Source organism: Lacerta agilis, chromosome 2, assembly GCF_009819535.1.
Source record: "Lacerta agilis isolate rLacAgi1 chromosome 2, rLacAgi1.pri, whole genome shotgun sequence".
Lineage (NCBI taxonomy): Eukaryota > Metazoa > Chordata > Lepidosauria > Squamata > Lacertidae > Lacerta > Lacerta agilis.
Window position 1 is genome coordinate 28,818,305 of NC_046313.1, and position 21,481 is coordinate 28,839,785.

Below are 21,481 nucleotides of genomic sequence, written 5' to 3' on the forward strand. Positions count from 1 at the left end.
AGGCTCCGCGGCCCCTTTAAGGGCTTCACCTGTGGAACGGACGCGACCCGGTAGTGGAGCGCGATCCGGAAGTGGAAGAGGGGGCGCGACCCGGAAGTGTATGGTGCGAGGGTCAATATGCCGCTACCCGTCCAAGTCTTCAATTTGCAGGTACCGATGAAGTTTCGGGGGGGGGCGGCGACGGGCTGGGGTTCCCCCCCCCAAGGCGCTGCTGTTGTCTTTCCGTCTAGCGAGCAGGGCCGTGGTTGCGGGCGGGCAGGATCCCGCTGGGTCGCCGAGGAGAATCGCGCCCCTGCGTGTGATCAGCAGCGCGTGTGTCATTCTGGGTTGCCGTCCCAGGCGGAGCCCTTGAGGAAGGGGGCCAAGGGGGGCGGCGGGATACGCAAGGGGGTCGGAGGGGCCCGAATGTGGGCTCAGGGCTCCTGACCCGGGCGAGGGGAAAGGCCGTTGGCCGCGGTTACGGCCTGCCCCGCCGTCTCATGCATTTGGTTCTGCCGCCGCCCTTGCACGCAACCCGGTTCTGGTAGAAACCTCGACAGGGACCTCCGAAGGCCGTTGGTATCTGTGCTGCAGCATGCAGTTTAATACCTGACAAAAGTGAAGGCAGATTGTTTTTGTTTTAATGCATGTCAGTGGGCACTGTGGAAACCACACTGCGTGGGTGGACGCAGTTCCTATGCTTCTTAATATATTTCAGTGTGTAGACCCTTAAGTTTAAGACCCACTCCCCCACCCCCGAAATCATGTGCTGCAGATCTTATCCTATGTGCCAGCCCACATCCTGATCTACGATAAGGATGGCTCAATGGGGTTACAATGTAATTACTTGAATAGTAGAGACGTGTTTAATCTCTGCATTGCAAAATGTAGCTCCAGGGATGTTAAAGATCCTGCACTCCTCATATTATGAGAAAATTACTTCTACCAATGGAAACGTGGAATGATGATGATAATTTTATTATTTATACCCTGCCCATTTGGCTGGTTTCCCCCAGCCACTCTAGGCCGCTTACAGCATATATAAAAACATAGTAAAAAAAATCAAACATTTTAAACTTCCTGATACAGGGCTGCCTTCACATGTCTTCTAAAAGTTGTGTAGTTCTTTATCTCCTTGACATCTGGAGAGCACTCCACAGGGAGGGCGTCACTACTGAGAAGGCCCTCTGCCTGGTTCCTGTAATTTCGCTTTTTGCAGTGAGGGAACCAGCAGAAGACCCTCGGAGGAGGACCTCAGTGTCCAGGCTGAACAACGGGGGTGGAGACGCTCCCCCAGGCATACTGGGCTGAGGCTGTTTACAGCTTTAAAGGTCAGCACCAAAGGTCAAGAGGATTTGGCTTTTATGTGTGGTGCATTTTAGTAAATTGACTACAGTATTTTATGGTTGATTCTCTTAATTGTTTATCTGCTTCCAAAAAGTGGTAGGATCAAAAAGAACAAAAAACATGGTGCTTGAAATATAGTAAGAGTTTTTCATACTGAGAGATCTGGCTGCAGCAGCTGTAACACAGTGGATAAATAAATAAATAACTCTCAAGGACTTGTCTCCTAGCAGCAACTTGCGTCACAACTTGCCTCTGCTGTTTCAGCAATATCTCTGTCTTCAGCTATGGTCTAACTAAAGAACAGTGTTTTAACTCTACACAGCATACCTGATCCCATCAGATGTTTTGACAACATATTTTATTATAACTTTATAGAATAAATATTTGTATCTCTCCTTTAGCATACATTTTTGTGCTCTCCCCCCTCACCTGATGCTGCCATTTTCAGGTTGAATTTTGCAGATTGTTACTTAAATCTTGCTGCATGTGAAGATCAAAGCTAGATCACAGTGCATGTTCATCTTAAAATATTTTAGTTCCTGTTTGTCCATAAACATATTCTTTGCCATGTTCTACCCACTTTCTCATAGATACTCCCCATTTTTCTCTTCAACACCTTTAAATAGTCATGAGAATTTTCTTGCAGTGGAAATGGGTGCAAAACAGCACTCATATCTGCTCAACAAGTTCTGTTTCTCATACTTTGTTTTGTGGGATGATAGAGGATTGAGAGATACTAACTGTGGATGCTACCTAGAAGACAAATTACAGGAATTAATCTGCTTCACATAATGTGTCATTTTATGAAGGCATTGAATGCAAGCCAATGATGTCATGCAATTTGCTGCTCTTTAGCTGACAACAAAATACAGAGTTTTTATATCCAATCCTGTATTTCTAGAGCTCACTTACTGTGGCAGTGGAATGCTAACTACATAGCAGGAGTGGGGAACTTCAGGCCTGGGGGCCAGATGCAGCCCTCCAGCCTTTTCATTTGACCCTTGGAACTCTTCCCAAGCCACACCCCTCACTGGCGCTGCTTCACACCCCAAATTTTGACTGTCTAGAAAGTGTCCTTGAAAACTGATAATGCCTCTTGCTTGTCCACATGGAGGATAGAATTGGGTGTGTGTAGACACAAATGTAAAATTTACATTCATTGCTCCGCTTGCTTTTGTCTCTGGCCCCACCCACCACTGCCACATGGCCCACAGAAGGAAATACAGCCCCCAGACTTAAAAAGGTTCCCTACTCCTTGCTGTGTATGATAGGATGGACCAAGGGGCATGCAGCACAGTAATACAACAGTGAAATTAACAAACGCCTACAATGAAAACTGGAGCATATTATTCTAGCCTAACATGAGCAAGAGGAATAATGTCTATGACTGCAGAGGCATTAATTACCTTTCTTTCCTTTAGCAGCCGGCAAGCTCTGTGTCAGGGCGAGGGGGTACAGAGAGTCAGGACAGGATGAGGGATAGTTCAGTTCCGAGCTCAGCTTCCTCGTCAGTGACAGATCTATACAACACCCCCCGCAGCAGTAGGTCAGAACTCTTCCTCCCAGGTACATCTGGAGACTTCAGCCTAAGTGCCTGCTTATCAGCCTGCACCCTGCTCTATGAGGTATCTCAAAGGAGAAAGCACTCAAGGATGACTGAGTGAGAATGACTTGACTTTTGCCAGCACTAAGCCATATTTGTTTAAAACGGTTCCTTTTTTCTGAAGTGGGTACATCTCTTTCAAATGACAAGTGACTTTGCATTGTGTGGTTGAGTACTTAGTTAAAACAGCTAGAAGGATGGCGTATCTAGAAGAGGGATGATGGGGGACAGGCTACAATCTGTCACAGAAGTTAATGTATCCTAAATAAATAATATCTGTTGTAATTCACAAGACAGCTTGCAACATATTTAAACAATAAAAATATAATGCATCAAAACCACCCACAGAAAAAGCAGCAGTATGTCTTATGCGTAAATTGCCTTGAGACGGTTGTTTAGAAGGCAATTAATAAATTGATCGCGATGGTGATGTTGTCCATTGCAAGAAACAAAGAGCTTTCATTTGGCATTTAAAGGCCAGCAAAGTAGGTCTTGAGTAGATTATAGGAGAGAGATGGCATAGATGAGATGCAACCACTGAGAAAACCCTGTTACTGTTACAGAAGCCACCCAACTCGCTTCAGAAGGTGGGGTCTCCTAGGGCCTGGTCTCCAATGCAGACCTAAATAATAACAAAGCATGGATCAGGTGATTCTTCGTATGAGTATGGGTTCCAGTGTCAGTCCTGTGCACTATTGCTACAGGATCTAAAATTCCAAGCTAACATCTCCATCTCCCCAACCTCTGCATCTGGAAAGCCCATCACCTAGTAGAGCAAATGTTTTCTCTGCAGAAAGCCCAGAGGTAATTCCCTGGCATTTTCAGTTAAAGCAGCAGTGGGGAACCTCTGGCCTGCGGGTCTAATTAGACCCATGAAGCCTTTCCATTTGGTCCATGAGGCAGTTTTGGCTAAGCCACACCCACCTGCCATAGTATATGATGTCAGGTGTGTGGCAGGTAAAGCTGCAGTTGAGCCAGAAGGGAGTTTTCAGGATTGGTGGCGCCTACAGAGCCCTGTGCACAACACTTCATAAGCACTGCATCGGGGCTTCCAGAGTGCTGTACACAGGGTTTTGCAAGCCCTGAGGATTAAACAGTTGTTGGGACTTGCACATTGCTGTGCCTTTGCCCACGCAATTTGATTTGAAAATGCACGGTCAAAAACAGGTGAACTGACATTGTTGAGGTGTCAGGCGAATGAGCCAATTAGGTTGTCTGACATCTTTTAACGCAGGCGGGGAACTGAGTTTGTCCCCACCTCCTCTGGGCCTGTCAACTGAAGGAAGGGTCAGGCATTTTACTCAAAATCTGAAAGCCCCAACCTGATGACATCTAGTAGCTGAAAACTTCAGCTGGCAGCTTCTTGCATTTTTAGTTTCCTCTGAAACTATAAGCTTAAAACTTAAGTTGAAACTGAAAATCTAGCAGCATTATTTCATTCACATGCCTATGTAGGGGTTGCATCCCATGCTCTGCATGCGTGGTTCTCCTGGTGCAGTGGGACTTCTGTTCCGTCTCTCTGTTCCATCCTCCCGCACAGTCTGCTCTGGAAGGTCACCCAACCCTTTGCATCAGTTTTGAGAGCATGGGGACGGGAGACTTGAGGGGACAGGTGAGAAGGCCACTGTAGGAAACTGCAAGCTGAGACAGGTGGACCTTTTACCTGATTTAGATGGACTTGTATTCGTAAGGCCTAGATATGTTGTAGAGGAGGGGTTCTCAAACTGGTCCACAATCTTCATTCAGGTGATCCACAGTGTGCCTGTTAAAATTCAGTTTAAAAGCCTACGGCATCTAGCCCAACACATTACAGTTACTACAACAGGCAGACAACTCAAGTAAAGGTAAAGGTAAAGGGACCCCTGACCATTAGGTCCAGTCATGTCTGACTCTGGGATTGCAGTGCTCATATCGCGTTACTGGCCGAGGGAGCCAGTGTACAGCTTCCGGGTCATGTGGCCAGCATAACAAAGCCACTTCTGGTGAACCAGAGCAGCGCACGGAAATGCCGTTTACCTTCCCGCTGGAGCGGTACCTATTTATCTACTTGCACTTTGATGTGCTTTCAAACTGCTAGGTGGGCAGGAGCTGGGACTGAGCAATGGGAGCTCACCTCATTGCGGGGATTTGAACCGCCAACCTTCTGATCAGCAAGCCATAGGCTCTGTGGTTTAACCCACAGCACCACCCGCGTCCCAGACAACTCAAGACCCTCAGCAGTTTTCAAGTGATCTGTGGGGGAAATATCTTGAACACCGCTGTTTTAGAAGGTTTCACCAGATGTAGGGCAGAGATGTGACCCATTCTAATTAGGATCAAGGCTAACCCCAGAACAAATGGCACCCTGGCAGGGAGCATCTTGATTCACTTGATCAACTTTCAAATTCCTTATTTCTTATTGCATTTGTAGCCCACGGCATGACTTTGAAATGCATGTTTTGCTTTAGTACTATCATACAAGATAATAAATTAGCTTGCTAGGATCTGTAAATCTATATTTATTGGACTCTTTGCTTCAGCTGCTGAGTGATGAGTTCAATAGATAGCCCAGAAGGGCACTCCCCGCTTGCTTGTGCCCCTGGGTCGCGTGCCCCTAAATTTGGCTCTCATCAAGATAGCATACCTGTTGCAACAAAACCTTGTATTTTCCTGGGGCTTTTTGTCAAGATTCACACAGTATCTTAATATATTTAATTTTATTCTTCAGCTATGTCAGTGGTGACACTGTGGAGATACACATGTACTTTGTTTTGCCCTACAGATCTTAACAAAGAGTTTGGTGCCAAAAGTGCCTATGACTAGGGTCTTTTTAAGTTTGACCAAGAGGTTCCTATTAATGGTTACCCTCATGAGCTACGATTGGTGGTTCTGCAGAATTATGAAATAACCCCACCCAACAAACCAAAGGATCCTTTTTTTCTTGGGCTTGCTTTTGAGAGGCAGCATTATGCCCAAGATGCAGGTAGTGGTTAGAGATTTTAATATTGTTTTCAGCTGCATATTTGGATTTAGTGGAATTCTATGTGTGTGTGTTGATGCTTGCTCTGAGCTTTGACAATGGAGTGGGCCATATAAATCAATGAAAAGGGTTGTGTGAATGAACTGTGAAGCAAGAGGATGCTCCTTTTTGGTTTCCTCAAATTGTTTACCCCTACCCCAAGCATAAAACTATTTCAGCTACCCTTGATTCTTGAGAACACACATATATAATGTCTTTGTGGAAATTATAAATACCTGGCTCTTACTGGTAAGGTGCCACTGAGCTTATCTTCTGGGTTTTTTTTGTTTCTGTGATGGCTGTTCAGAAAATCATCAAATCCTTGCACTTTCCTTTTTGAAAAAAAACATCGAGATCAGTGAAATCTGATGAGACATGCAGAGTGGGAGCAGTGTTCCTGGCAAGTCTAGAGATCAAGCCTAGAGTTCAAGGGAATGGAACTCCTAGCAAAATATGTGAAAGAGCAATGTTTGGGTTTTTAGCCATGCTGTATCTGCTGATGTATGAGGACCTCTTTCCCATGGGCTGGGAAGGAGCTTCCTAGCTTCTGTTTCACATATGTGCATTGCTGTTACAGGGTGCGGTGGAGCCCATGCAGATTGATGTAGACCCACAAGAAGATCAGCAAAATGCACCTGATATCAACTATGTGGTGGAGAACCCGACTCTGGTATGTGCTGGAGGGCGACAATGAGAAAGGAATTCTTAGGTCTGCTAAAAACTTAGATCTAAGCCCGTGGTTCTCAAAGAGTGTGGCAGGAGAGGATAGCAAGTAAAGCGGGAAGATTCAAGGATAATCAATATTAGATTTTTGGAAATGATTCGCGTTATGTGGTTGCGTTGCTTTATACCTTCTGGATGTCCCATGATCATATCACAAAGCAGTTGTGTTCTGTTTTATAAGTCAAGCACTGCTAGGAGTTGTTTTTCATTTTCCCCTCCAATGTATTTCTTATCAATAAAAGAAATGGTGTGGCACCAGCAAATTTTTGTTCTGAAAATGTAGCCGGGAGGAAAAAGTTAGATAACCAGTGATCTAAGGACCTGCTTTGTATAGATAGATAGGTAGGTAGGTAGGTAGGTAGAGAGAGAGAGAGAGAGAGAGAGGGGGGGGGGGAGAGAGAGAGAGAGAGATAGTTCTATCCAAAGTAGCACAAATAAATGTGTACTGTCAGCGCAAGGATTTCCACTTGTACAGTGGCACCGTCCTCCCTCTCCACCTCCCACATGCCCCTAAATCTTTTCCATGGGATCCACCACTCTTCCGGAGCAGGTTTGAGGAGGGCACAGGGTGTGCTCGGGGGAAAGAGTGTGGGAGAAAGTCTCATTGCACAATTGAAAATCCTTGTGCTGATTGGACGTGTTACTTGGATACCTCCCATAATGTTTTATTCATGATTATTATATTTATTTCTGTTCTGCCTTTTCCCTTGACTGGGACTCAAGGCGGCTTACACAGATTAAAACAACACACGTAGAAATGATTCATCTGCATTGTTTTTCCAACTAGACATTTATTTTGTTGGTTATATTTTCCTTACCCAATTTCTGCATGGTCTTCCTGAGCTGCACAAACATTTGCCGTGAGTTCAGGTAGAGGGTGTGCATGGGATGTTGTGAGCATGGGGCAAATGTGAGCTGGACAAAATTAAGAAATTATGCATCTTTACCAAGTGGCAAGATTACCATGAATTTTATACATAGTCCTGCCTCTTCTGAAATGAGTTAGCACATTCCCTTGAGGGCCACTATTCTCGATTTCTCACTGTTCTAAATTTCTTTCCCCCCAGTATACCATTGTGAAGCAATTTTTTGTTTCAATCCTCCTGTTCCAAGGCTCCCACAGGAGTTCTATTCTGCACCAGCTGTGCACAGATCCTTGCCCTGCAGAGTGGAGAAAACAGCAAGGATGAGATAAATGCCATTAAACCATTGTCATAAAGCAGGGGTGGGGAGACTTTGGCCCTCCAGATGTTGCTGGACTCCAACTCCCTAACAACATCTGGTGGGCTACAGGCTCCCCACCTCTGTCACAAAGGAACAGAATCTGCTGCATGGTTCTTACTTGCTGCAGGAGATCGTCAAATGACAGTGGAAGAATCCTACAATTCCAACTGCAGGGGAAGACAGCTTGATATCTGGGGCATTGCTTTCTGCTGTAAATGATCATTTTCTTATTGTGCTGTGGCCCACAGGATCTGGAGCAGTATGCAGCAAGTTACAGCGGCTTGATGAGGATCGAGCGGCTGCAGTTCATTGCAGACCACTGCCCGCAACTGCGAGTAGAATCCCTCAAGATGGCCCTCTCCTTTGTCCAAAGAACATTCAATGTTGATGTTTATGAAGAAATTCACCGGAAGTTGACTGAAGCCACCAGGTATTAAGATGAAGAAACACTGAAATATACCTCTGTTTTGTGAGAATCCCCATACTGGTCAAATGACACTGTATAGATCAATTATCTTGTACTGCAACTGCCTATAATTTCAGTGTTTGTGCTTACTTGCAAGGTAGTGCATGCACCCCATCCCCCCAAAAAAGAGGTTTCTGTGTTTTTCTTCTTGTTGTGTTTGTTAATTTGAGTCGCCTATAGCCAATAATGTCTGTGAACAAAGTACATGAAGAGAGGAGCAGCTCTGTCCAAAGTTGAACTTCGTGCAATTATGGCACTGTAGTTAACTTCTGGTCCTCCTGGTTCTTTGATTGTGATCTTTAATAATACAGTGGTACCTCTGGTTACGCATTTAATTCGTTCCGGAGGTCCGTTCTTAACCTGAAACCGTTCTTAACCTGAGGTACCACTTTAGCTAATGGGGCCTCCTGCTGCCACTGTGCCGCTGGCGCGTGATTTCTGTTCTCATCCTGAGGTAAAGTTCTTAACCCGAGGTACTACATCCGGGTTAGCGGAGTCTGTAACCCGAAGTGTTTGTAACCCGAGGTACCACTGTAATAATAATACAGTCATACCTTGTGTTGTGTTTGTTGCGGGTTGCGAACGGTGCCGGTTACGAATGCGGCAACCCCGGAAGTGTTTACTTCCGGGTTTCGGCACGTGCGCAGAAGCGCTCTGCTTGGTCTGCGCATGCGCAAAAGCATTCTGTGCAGGTCGTGCATGTGCAGAAGCACGTATCACACTTCCACGCATGCGCAATATCGCCACTCAGGTTGCGGACCTTTCGGGGTGCGAATGGCACCCCGGAACAGATCGTGTCCGCAACCCGCGGTACCACTGCAATACTGATCTTAAGTCACATACATGCATGCTACTGTCCTTAACTGAAACTAATTATGAAGCAAGGCATGCTGAATTCCCATTCCCCGTTCCATCTTCCCAAGTGACTCTCCTATCCATTAACCAGTTTTTGTTCCTTTTATCACAGTGTCTTTTATTGTATCCATGTGACCTTCCATGCCTCATTTTATCACAGTTTACACACCATAAGCCCCCTTGCTTCTATACTAAACTTCCAGTGTATTTGGACTTTAAACTATTGCATTGCAGGTATTGCGGACTTCCACTGTTTCTTCAGTTAGAAAACAGTTTGTTAATGGAGTTGCATTAAGCAAACCGTTATGTGTACTTTTCTAAATCGAGAAAGTTTTTGTGTACTGCTGGATCAACGTCTTAAGAAGCCAGCTGGATGACACACTTTGCTGATGGTTATGATTCCCCCCCCCCAATTCTTACAGCATCAAACTCTTGATAGCTCATTATTGCCCTTGATAACAGTGGATCGTGTGTGTCCCCCCCCCCTTACTATCTGTCTGCTGCTTTTTTCCCCAGAGAGCTACAAAACACACCTGATGCTGTCCCAGATGGAGGAATAGAGCCCCCTCCTCTAGACACGGCGTGGGTTGAAGCTACACGCAAAAAAGCTCTTCTTAAGCTGGAGAAGCTAGACACGGATTTAAAGAACTATAAAGGGAACTCAATCAAGGAAAGCATCAGGTGATCAGCTGTAACAAAGATGCCTTTACTCGAGAACAACTAGTTCTCAGTTCAAAGCAACATTTTGTAGCCAAAGGAATTAAATTGCTTTGTGAATTTGCATGCACTTCGAAAAACAGTTTTGATGAAATGCATCATTTGCACAGTTCACTGGTAGATAATCCCATGAAAATAGACCTGTCCAGGACTCAAGTTGCACAGGTGACCTCTTCAGAGAAAAGGTTTTCACAGTCCACAAACACAAAGCCATTCTAGAAACCACCTTGTGAGTGTTAAAATGTCTTTCTGAACTGCTTCCCACCAAGAGTCCCACCCACCCAAATATACTTTGCTATTTAAGGGAGTTCTTTACGTTACTCCTACTTTTATAATTCCTACAGAAGCTGCATTACTTTAGTGTTGTGTTGGGCTTGTGAATATGCTGGAATCAGATGAATGTTTGGAAGGAGCTGTTTGGGAAGAGCAGAGAGAGGGCTTTGTAGCAGGAAACTATTGAGGAGATTGTTGTGATAGCTATGCTTGAGTCTTTACAAATGATGACTGGCTCTGTCATGCTTGATATTCTGCACCTTGCCAAAAATATAGAGAAATGTCTTTATTCTGTGCATCTGTTAACTCTGAATAAGCACAGCCTTTCACCTGAGCATGTTATCCAGCAGCTGGACTAGTTAGGTCAGGGCTGAACTCTGGCCTTGTTTTGAGTTGTAATTTTGGGGGTGGGGTATGTGCTTTGCATCCTGGCTTATTCATTTTGCAGCTGGCATCATCCTTTCTTTCTAGGAGAGGCCATGATGACTTAGGAGATCACTACCTTGACTGCGGGGACCTCAGCAATGCCCTCAAATGTTATTCGCGAGCCCGCGATTACTGCACCAGCGCAAAGCACGTTATCAACATGTGCCTCAATGTTATCAAGGTAAAGTACAATCTATGTCAGCGGTCCTTTTCAAGTGGGACACGCTTGTGGAATTTTGCCTTTACTCAAGATACATTCCACCTGGAAGGAAAGAAAGAAAGAAAGAAAGAAAGAAAGAAAGAAAGAAAGAAAGAAAGAATTATGATCCCAGACCAGATGACCTGGAACATACAGCCTGATGACCCATCAGCAGAAATGAGTTTCTTTGTTCACAGCTGTGCATGTTAGAGACACAGAATTCCCAGGAAGCAGGAGCTTTACCTCTTACTCAGTGTCAGGGGCTGGACTGAGGAAGATTGGTGGGAGCCTCCCCCCCCCACTTCTCCTGAACCTTCCCAAGGCCAGGAGGACAGTATTGATTTAGAACAGTGGTTTGCAGAGGGGCATAGTCCAGAGGAGAGCAGCTGGGAAATACTGGGTGAGGAACAGCTAGAAGAGGGCACACTGGGAGAGAGACAGCTGGCAGATTCAGTGTCCTTGGACAGCATTCCTGACCCCCCCCCCCTTCGCCTAGGACTAGATGAGCTATGAGAATGATAGAAAAGAAAGTGCAGAGGCAACAAGCTCAGGTTACCCAATGTAGGAGTGACGTAGATTAATGGGGGCGGAGGGGGTGACCCTTAAGTGGGAGCAACGCCATTTTTAGAGGGATATGCATTCCTTTGTCCCTCGTGATTATTAAAGAAACTCTGGTAAGAACGCTCCTTTTGTTTGATCTTCTTAATCACTGCCACCAAGGGAGGGATCTGATCCCCCAAAGCCTGACACTCGGCTTTTATTGCAGTGCTGCGGTCTGTTTTCTTCCCCTTGCAGGTCAGTGTTTACCTCCAGAACTGGTCCCACGTCCTGAGCTATGTGAGCAAAGCCGAGTCCACGCCAGAAATTGCAGAGGTAGTAAGCTTTTTACAACATGACTATTGCCACCAACCCAGGTCCGTGCCTTCTATTTTTACTTCGTTTTTTTAACAGCTGTATCTAGCCATTCTTCTAGCCACAAGCAAGACAGAGTAGAAGTCTCTCCCCCCCCCCCCCCGTTTTACCCTCACAACAGCGCTGTGAGGTAGCACAGGCTGAGAAAGGCCATCCAGCAAGATTCATGGCTGAATGGGAATTTTTAAGCCAGGTCTCCCCACTTCTACTCTTAACTGCTATGCTGTGTTAGCTCTCAGTATGGTATGTGCAGCCCTGGATTTATATCCTGAGGCTTCATAATTTCCTTGTCAAATATTGGAGCTCGGTGCCCTACAGGAGGATTAGTATTAACTAATACTGCGCTTTGAGGGGCTCTAATGCACCCCTTGAACAGAGATCCTGTTTCCTTTTCATCCTGCTTGGTGTTCCTTGTTGAGCTCTGGGTGCCTTTTGAGACTTGGGTCATCCTGGGAGCCAAGGAGATTGCAGAGCAGAAGTGCTTCCTCAGACGGGTTTAACAGAAGGAATTAACAAAACAAAAAAAAGCTGCTGTTTATTTGCTGATTCTCTGCCTCCTCCCTCCCTAGCAAAGAGGAGAACGTGACAGCCAGACACAGGCAATCCTCACCAAATTGAAGTGTGCCGCAGGTGAGTGAGTGAATTGCATGCCTCATAGATGCAGCATATGCCCTTAGTGCTGATCAGACTTGCTGTGTGCAGAAACAGCACAGCATTTAGGCATAACAGTCTTTCTTGCTTTTTCTACCCCATGTTAGGGCAGGGCAAATTCCCAAGTACAGCTTCTGCATTTCAGTTCCCCCTCTTCTGGCCTTAGATCTGTGGAAAGATGTGAAGCTCCTCTTCTAGGTTTCTGTGTGACCCTACCAGTGTGTCTCCTAACAACACATGCAAGCAGTGTCTTGGATAGAAGACTAATTGTTAAGTCTGGTTTCTAGGCTTGGCGGAACTTGCTGCCCGGAAATACAAGCAAGCAGCAAAGTGCTTCCTGTTGGCCTCATTTGATCACTGTGATTTCCCTGAGGTAAGAATTAGGCAGAGATATTGAAAGCTGGGGAAGCTGTGGGGTGGTGTGGGGGGAAGATGCCAGGTGGCTGTGGCCTATTCCTAATTTGGCCTGATTGGGGGTGGGGGGACCATGTTCCTCCTTGATTTTTCTGAGTGTCTTGAAGACCAGCTTTTCTGTGGGCATGTGAAGATCTCCTCTCCTCTCTTTTTCTAGCTGCTGTCCCCTAGCAATGTGGCCGTGTATGGTGGCCTCTGTGCATTAGCCACCTTTGACCGCCAGGAATTGCAGCGTAATGTCATCTCCAGCAGGTGAGTGCTTTGGCGGACCTTGGGCATGAAATACGCCAACCAAATTAGAGTTGGGGTTTTGTTGGTTTGTTTGTTTTGCCTTTTTTTTGTTTGTTTTGCCGTATGTAGTGGTTATGTATGTAGTGCATGACTGCTGCTCCAGAGAAGATGTATGTACATTAAGTCATATACTGAAGAAGACCACGTCGAAACAGTGTATTTATCCGGAACGCTGTCTCACCGGATGTATTTAGTTACTCAGATTGTACAGCTATTATTATTTCGCTGCAAATTATAAAGACATAATTGTGCCCATCATTCATTGGTTGGCGTGTTGCCTCTTTCACACTAGGTCCCTGTTTGTGGGTTTCCCAGAGGCATTTAGTTGGCCACTGCTGAAAGCAGGATGCTGGACTAAATGAAGTTTTGATCAAGCAACACTCTTACGTTCCTAAGCCACTCTGTCTAGGTGTTAATTTCCCTGTTTGAGAATAGAGAACAATGACATGTCTGCACTGAGAGAGAACAAGAAAAGGATGGTGAAGCCCTTGCGAGTTAAAAGGAAGAATGCAGGGCAATTGCATTAGGTTTCCTGTGGGTGTGTGGAACTGGGAGCAAATCAATGGTGAGGAGAGATTAGGCAGTTTCTCTCCTCCCACTAGTCCTCTACTCCCAATATCCATCCTGTGACTTCTTTTCAAATTAAAAAAATAAATGTCTGAAAGAAGAATGGTAGAACTGTCTGGCCCCTGAGCAAGGCTGAGTTCTGGGCAGACATGCCTCCCCATAACTAGGGACCGCATCTCCCAAGATGCAGAAGAACCTATTGCGGCCTTCCCTAACCTGAGGGGAAGTTTTGGACTGCAACGCCCATCAGCCCGATAGATGGCCTATTGGTTTATTGACTCATTCTTTTTCAACCTTTTTTGCACAATCACCATAGAAACCAACATGTGGCATTCTAGTAGGGGAGAGGGATCCTAGCCTCTTTTTAAAAGGGTGTGGGAAGTGGATGACTTTGTGCTCTGACCCACTGTATCTGCAGCTCCTTCAAACTCTTCTTAGAGCTGGAGCCACAGGTGCGTGACATCATCTTCAAGTTCTACGAATCCAAATACGCCTCATGTCTCAAGATGCTGGATGAGATGAAGGTGAGGAAAAGGCTCTGCTTGCGTATGTAGTTTTAGTTACTGGTCTGAAATTACACTGCCCTGATGGTGAAGGCAGTTACAGAAAATAAATGTATCCATTGCTTACTTATCATCTCCTGCGAAGCTTAGAGGCCCTCAAATGTTCTGAGCAATAGATTTTCTAACGGTAAAACCTCTGTTTTATGCGCATGTGATAACAAATCAATAGAATCCCTTTACCATATCTTGTTTAATTGCCCATTATACAGTGTTCCCCGATCAAGGATTCTGAGTTCAATCATTCTGGAAATTGTTGCTAAACCACCTGAATTGCATCTAGCTTATCTACTCCAGGACATAGACTCTTATAGAACATTACAAGTTGCCAGATTCCTGGTTTCAGTTCTTTCATATAAAAGACTTCATGGAATGCTGCATGACTATTAAAAATCTACTAAACTCTATGCACCATCTTTATCTTCAAGGCCCTAACACGGTACATCTAGAGATTGTAAGTGCTGTAATGTGAAGGAGATTATGCGTTGAAATATTTTAGTTGATATTTTAGAATGTAAAATGCCGTTTTATTTATTGATTTGTTTTACTTTGTGGGCTTATAGCCGAATAAAGAATATCTATCTATCTTACTTATCATCTCCCTACTCTCTTTCGCTGTTTTGTGAAGACTGTTGCTTGTTCGGAAATGATCAAAGTAGAATGGGCAGAATTCCTCTCTCTCATCGGTACTAGTTGGGTTGTTTTCTCTAGGTTAATAGCAGTCAGTGCAAATGTTGTGTACCTTCTGTTGGATGTGAAATATTGCTATAGCCACCACTCAGGATATGGTGCATATCCTTTGTAACCTTTAATACAGTAGCTAGACCTGATTATTTTTCAGTAGTATTTTGCTAACTCCACAAATATATGTCTCTTGCTGTGTCAGGGGTGAAGGGTTGGGGAGAGCTTTATGTGTCAATTCTTCCTGACATACTCAATTCTGCACAGGATAATCTGCTGCTGGATATGTACCTGGCACCTCACGTGAGAACACTTTATACACAGATTCGAAACCGCGCCCTCATCCAGGTAATTGTCATCCTAATAATTGTTCTCCTTGCGTCCTAACTGGTTGTCTTCGGACCTTCGCAGAAGCGCAGAATAGAGAGCCATTAATGGACATTTTCATTCTATGCTCCTTTCTCATTCTCAGTATTTCAGCCCCTATGTGTCAGCAGACATGCGGAAGATGGCCACTGCCTTCAACACCACGGTGGCAGCTTTGGAGGACGAGCTCACTCAGCTGATCCTAGAAGGATTGATTAATGCCAGAATAGACTCTCATAGCAAAGTGAGTACCGGTCACGTCCAAACTAAACCTCCCTGTCTGCTGCTGCTGCAAGCTAATGGCTTGGTAGTGATAAAACCTCGAGGGGGGAATTACCAGTGCAAGGCCTGCATGAGGGCTTCTGCTTGCACAATGAGGCTTCCCCCCACCCCCTTGATATTGGCTGGGATGGGGAGGGGGAATTGGGATAACCTCCGGAAGAGGGGATTGGGGGCATTGTTCTATCTGGCAAGCTGGAATGCTTGCATAGATGGGACTTTTGCCGTAGCACGATGATCCATTCCACCCTGAATGCCCCATGGATTTCTTTCACTGTAAACCAATTTAAAAATAAGCCAGTGCCACATGAAAGCCCAAACTGGGTGCTAAAAAAAGCCCTGCTTAAAATCCCAATTGCTGCACAAAAGTTTTCATGATACTTAGGCTAGTACAGTACAGGAATTGCAGAAGGCTGGTTTTGTATCAAAGAGGATTTAGTTGGGGTGGGGGGTTTATAAACAATGGAGAGGAAAGGGAGTTCTCCAAGATGCACAAGTCATACCTCCTTGACCCCGGAACCCCTCCCTCAGTTCCATTCTGGCTTCTGAGCCTCCGTCAGGCATGCCGTTTCACTTTTGAATGCTAGAAACTGCCACTTTAAACTCCGGAGTTTAAAGTTCTCTTCCACAGGGGCAACTTCACAGTGTCGTTGTTTCCAGCAAATCAGACACTGTCCCTCCAGCGAGCATCAGGGGCTTGGTAGGATGCTGCGAGCCCTTCAACTTTCCTGTTTTTTTGTAGATTTTATATGCACGGGATGTTGATCAGCGTAGTACTACCTTTGAGAAGTCCTTGCTGATGGGGAAGGAGTTCCAGCGTCGCGCCAAAGCTATGATCCTGCGAGCAGCTGTCCTGCGCAACCAGATCCATGTGAAGGTTAGCAAAGGGTTAACTTTTTAATGGTTTTTATGTTACATTGCTGTAAATTGCAGACCTAGCGGTATATAAATATTTAATAAAGAGGCTCTAAATTCTGGGCAGGGACTTGCTACTTCTAAAAGTACTGGGCGCTCTGGCAGAGTTTTGTGTGTGAATGTAAGTCAGGAGTATTGGGGTCAAGCTGATACATACCATTTGAGCCAGCTTTTCTCTTACATGCCCTGAACGGCTTTACCTTACAAATGTAGTTATTTACAAGCAACAAGCAACTAAGGTAAACATTGGGGGGGCAGTTTTCATGAATTCGACTCATATTGATCCAGAGCAGATTCCAACATATAGTTAGCAGAGTAAAAACTTAAACACACTGCAGGATTACGGGGGGCGGGGGGTTGGGAATAGACCAGAGGCAATCAATATTTCATCCAGCAGGGCTTTACTGCTACTGAATGCAAATGAGCATAATGGTCACAAATCCAATACATTCAGGATTGGCACTGTCCTTAAGAAATCCAGTTGCAGCAAACTTAACTTAAACTTAGAATAACTTATAACACTAAGCATACTATATACAGAACACCACACCAGAAGGAAAGAGAGATAGAAAGTGAACCCCAGGCTCTTTTCTGGCCTTATTATTATTGTCAGCATGACCTTGACAGATAGAGATGACAAAGCTAGCTGTACTCGGCTTCTCTGAAAGAATAACCCAAACATCATGAACCTTCTGCTTGTTTCTGGGCAGAATAGGAACTTTGTGTGTCAGCTAGAAACTTCCAACTTGCACCAGTTTCTTTCACAGAGAGCAGCTTTCAGAACCCTCTTGAATTAATTAGAATAGGAAAGATCTCTACACATCAAATCAATACTTTCTGTACCAAGAAATGCAAACTGACAGCAGTATCCAATTCTCCAACTCTTCTGCCGTAACAAAACTCTGGGAACGCTGTGGAACCTCTTCTTTCTCTTCTGTCCAGTCTCTCGTGTGCCCTCAAGATAATTGCCTTGTAGACTTGGGGGACCTTCCAGAGCACATTTTTTGGGTATTTTGGATTGTGAGGGAGTAGAGCTGAAAATACCAGTATTTTTCACATCTGGCAAGCAGTGCACCTCTTTGGTTTCAGGTAGTACATGGGTAGACAAGTCAGTTTAGTCAGAATCAAGTATACATTTCCAGAGTCAACATTGCTTCTGGTAAATGAGCCACCATAGCCGCTAGAGGGCCATGGAAATTTGAGGCTTTTTAGACTTGACTACCCATGTACTACCCATGGGACGTGGGTGGCACTGTGGGTTAAACCACAGAGCCTAGGGCTTGCTGATCAGGAGGTCGGCGGTTCGAATCCCTGCCACGGGGTGAACTCCTGTTGCTCGGTCCCAGCTCTTGCCCACCTAGCAGTTTGAAAGCACATCAAAGTGCAAGTAGATGAATAGGTACCACTCCAGTGGGAAGGTAAACGGCGTTTCCGTGCGCTGCTCTGGTTCACCAGAAGCGGCTTAGTCATGCTGGCCACACCGGCTCCCTCGGCCAGTAACGCGAGATGAGCGCTGCAACCCCAGAGTCGGACATGACTGGACCTAATGGTCAGGGGTCCCTTTACCTTTACCTACCCATGTACTATCCAAAACCAAAGGGGTACATTGGTTGCCAGAGGTTATTTATTTTCCAGCTCCCTTACCCCACTAAGAGGGTGAGAGGAAACAGAAGTCCTATTGTGCCAGCACAACCAAATGTTCAGAGCATTGGATACAATCTACCCCCCTTAAAAAATAAATTTATAAGACTAAAAAATAAATAAATTTGCTTCCGTGCAAAATGATAGTTCATGTAGTAGCTGCAATATTTAAGGCAGGAATGGGGAACCTTGGACAGGGTTGGGGAGGCTCAAGATGTTGTTGGGACTCCAACTCCATAGGCAATGGTGCAGGATGATGGGGGGTTCTGCATCTCTGTTTTAACAGCAAACTGAGCGTAGTCAAAATGCAGAGTGTTGTTGGCTGTTTTACAAGGGGAAAGCTCAGCTTGCTGCGAGACAAGGCGTTTGTGCCATGCTCTTCAGGGTGATCAAGTGCCAAGCACCATTTAGTTTGACCACAGTTTATCATGGGACCAACCAGAATGTGAGATGTGCAAGGCCTGGATTGCTAATCTCCTGTTATTTTCTCCCAAGATGAAAAGTCTATAAACTTTTCCATATTTAACCACCAATTCCTACAGCTCAATGCTGAGGTAGGAAGCCGTTCCCTGAAAGGACAACTCATTGGAATAACTGGATACAGGGAATAATCCCATCTCTAATCATTCTGATGTGTTGGGGGAACGTAGTTGCTGCTCATTTGGCCCCGGTCTGGGGTTTTCCTCCACTTGCCTGCAACCACGGACACTTGTGGGTTGGGGAGAGAAGGTGTCTTCCCATCTCATTCCTCACTGGGCCTGCGGCCTCTCTCTCTTTTTCTTGCAGTCTCCTCCGAGAGAAGGAAGCCAAGGTGAACTCACTCCAGCAAACAGCCAGTCCCGGATGAGCACCAATATGTGAAGCTCTCTGAATCTCCAAGAGACTCTTCCTTCCCCCGCACACCCAGGGCTATGTGTATCCAGCGTCCCAAGCCACCAACTGTTCCTTGGTGCCTTTTTGGACTCTCTAGGTGTGGGAGGGGCAGGACTGTCAGGGGAGTCTGCCTTTAGAGTCTGATAATTCCTCTTAGAACAGAAACTTCCATTAGATGCAGCACGTCGAAAATACGCGAGCATGCAAGAGTGCCGGGGTGCATCTTGTCCTTCCCCCAGGGTATTTCACAAACAGGGGCTTATCTTAAGCTGCCAACAGAGCTTTCTGGGGTTTCCTTCCCGTAAATTATATGTAGCCTGAATCTGGAGGAACAAGTGCGTTCCCATAGAACTTCATTCACACAGACAAGTTGCCTCAGACCTGGAGAGTCCCCCTCAGGCAACATCCAGCAGGAAACCTAGCATCAGTTCCATTCCCTCACTCTCCAAGGCTTCTGTTTGCATTTACCCTGGGTCGGCTCCATTTCAATCTGTTCTTCCCGTTTTAAAAAGTGTGCACTCTGGCTTGTTCTCACACCCCTGGCCTGGTTTTGACTGTGGTTTTCAATGTTCGTCACCCAATTTTACTGCTGTAGTGTATGGTGGCTTTCTAGCCTTTTGGGTCGCTAATAGAGAGAGTAAAATGACATTAAAGTACATCCATCTGCGTCTAGGCAGGAACCTGCTTGCCCGGGTGTCTGCACTCCTGGCACCACTTTTTATTTATCCCTTACAGAAAAGGGTTGTGGGTCACAGGCCAGACTCGGGACTGTGTTCTCTTAATGAGCATTGTTTAAATGTTTGAATATTCCACAGTGACTTCCGTTTGGGGTTCATTCGTTGGTGTTTATCCCAAGGACAAAAGTTACAAATTTGAACCTAGCCCTTGACAACTCAACTTTCTACAGACACTGTTAATGCTGTTTAGTTTAAATCAAAGTTCTCTCCTATGCATTAAAAAGCATAATTGTAAAGATAACCTGCAGATTGGAGCATTGGTTCTTTTTTTCCTTTTCCTTTCCTAAACCTGGAAACAAGACAATACCCTTGCACAGGATCCGTGGAAACAACAGCTGTATTAAGTGTGATCCCTGGAAAGTACATAGTGGGCTTACTGTAGTACGCTATTTTAGAAACTACTGAGATCTAAGAAAACAGCTCTTTCAAATGGTGTTGGACACATATTTTTCTGAACAAGGTTTGGAATTAGAAACACACTCTGGAGTCCTCTTGTCCAGCACTTGACCAGGCATTAGGAAGACTAAGTCATTCCCATAGAAAAGCATCATGAAAGAGAATCAGTAGCATGAAATCTATTTACATGTCCTGTATTTCTTCCATTGGTTTTTGTTTCTTGCATATGCTCTTAACTGTGAGTCAAAGGGAGTTTAGGAAAGCTGTGGTCCTGCTCCCCCCCCCCCCCCCGGGCAATTATCCTACCCAGACACAGCTCAGGTGGGATATTTTTTTTTGCCTCAGGTGCCAAAATAATTTAGTTTTGGCACTATGCACATTGACACTATTTTTTGCAGCATTTTGGCAAGGGACAGAATACCATTTGTTGCTTTGCCTCAAATACCAGAATGTCACGGGCTAGCCCTGCTTAACACTTCTTGGCATCACATTATCAAGTCCCTGCAGGGATGATAACTAGAAAAATGCCTCTGTGGTTGTTTCAAGAGGATGTGTCAACCAGCTTCTATTTCAAAACAGGGCAGTGTGTGGCGTCACCTAAAGGCGAGAGGCTAGAATTCTCCATTATCTTCTACAGACAGTGTGCTACATCTCAGATGGCAAGTGAAAGAGGAAGAGTAGTAGAAACAGTTGTGTAACTGCTGTTTTCTCTGGCTTGTCTAGAAGCTTCTTGCAGGATAGCTTCAGTTTTTAATATGGTGAAGTCTCAGCCCAATGCTGCTTAAAGGCAGAATTATTAGCAAATATAAGAGCTCAAAATTAGGATGCCAGACCTTCCAGAAACTTGTTTTTCCAACTTTTTTTATTGCTATCCTCATCTTTACCCCACAGCAAATTGCAATAAGAACAACAATGACCTTCAATTTGAATGACACCAAACATTTCAAACTCTGGCCTTGTATTGGAAAGAATTAATGTGCATTTAGGCCTTGTATTACATTGGGGTTGTGTTGACAGCATTCAAATGTACCTTGCATTGTTTACTAAGTGATCACAATAAGATATAGCCTCGTTAGCAGCCTAAGATACCCTGAATTTATTTGGATTTTCAAGTAAATGTGCAGAAGACTATATTGTCAAAACACTACAGTGTCTAGTCGTTTCTCTCTGGGCCCCACATTATGTAATGTAGCAGTCTGTGAGGGGACTGTAGCTACAGTGGTGAATGACTACACCATTGTTGTCAGAACATGAGGCTGCCTAAGTAAATGGGTAAACATCACAAAAATTACTACATAACAACTTACATTGTTGACTCTTATGATGTAGGGCCAAAGTCAATAATGCCTAAAGCACTTGAAAACAGCCTTCACTTGCCTGATAGCTGC

At 45.0% G+C, this 21,481-nt stretch overlaps 1 protein-coding gene across 4 annotated transcripts; it reads left to right on the forward strand.

Annotated features, from left to right (window-relative positions):
• The first annotated feature begins 47 nt into the window (after window positions 1–47).
• Window positions 48–19,938, forward strand: GPS1 (G protein pathway suppressor 1). 4 transcript variants are annotated; one of them, XM_033139117.1, is made up of 15 exons: window positions 62–150; window positions 2,748–2,951; window positions 6,505–6,597; window positions 8,123–8,304; window positions 9,712–9,876; window positions 10,657–10,792; window positions 11,606–11,683; window positions 12,292–12,352; window positions 12,661–12,746; window positions 12,945–13,039; window positions 14,064–14,169; window positions 15,154–15,234; window positions 15,359–15,496; window positions 16,274–16,408; window positions 18,874–19,938. In XM_033139117.1, the coding sequence occupies exons 1-15, from the start codon at window positions 118–120 to the stop codon at window positions 18,946–18,948; spliced, it is 1,668 nt and encodes a 555-aa protein (XP_032995008.1). In that variant the 5' UTR covers window positions 62–117; the 3' UTR covers window positions 18,949–19,938. The 4 variants fall into 4 exon arrangements, with proteins under 4 accessions (XP_032995010.1, XP_032995008.1, XP_032995009.1 ...); XM_033139118.1 differs by having other exon boundaries at window positions 103–150; window positions 2,751–2,951; XM_033139119.1 differs by lacking the exon at window positions 2,748–2,951 and having other exon boundaries at window positions 48–150.
• Window positions 19,939–21,481: the final 1,543 nt, after the last annotated feature.

What these genes read in the sequence shown, in the direction of transcription:
- GPS1 (XM_033139117.1), top strand. Translation starts at nt 118, where the DNA reads ATGCCGCTACCCGTCCAAGTCTTCAATTTGCAG. An exon ending in CCTGCACCCTGCTCTATGAG is followed by an intron (nt 2,952 to 6,504) that starts GTATCTCAAAGG and finishes TTGCTGTTACAG; the next exon opens with GGTGCGGTGGAGCCCATGCA. An exon ending in AGATGCTGGATGAGATGAAG is followed by an intron (nt 14,170 to 15,153) that starts GTGAGGAAAAGG and finishes AATTCTGCACAG; the next exon opens with GATAATCTGCTGCTGGATAT.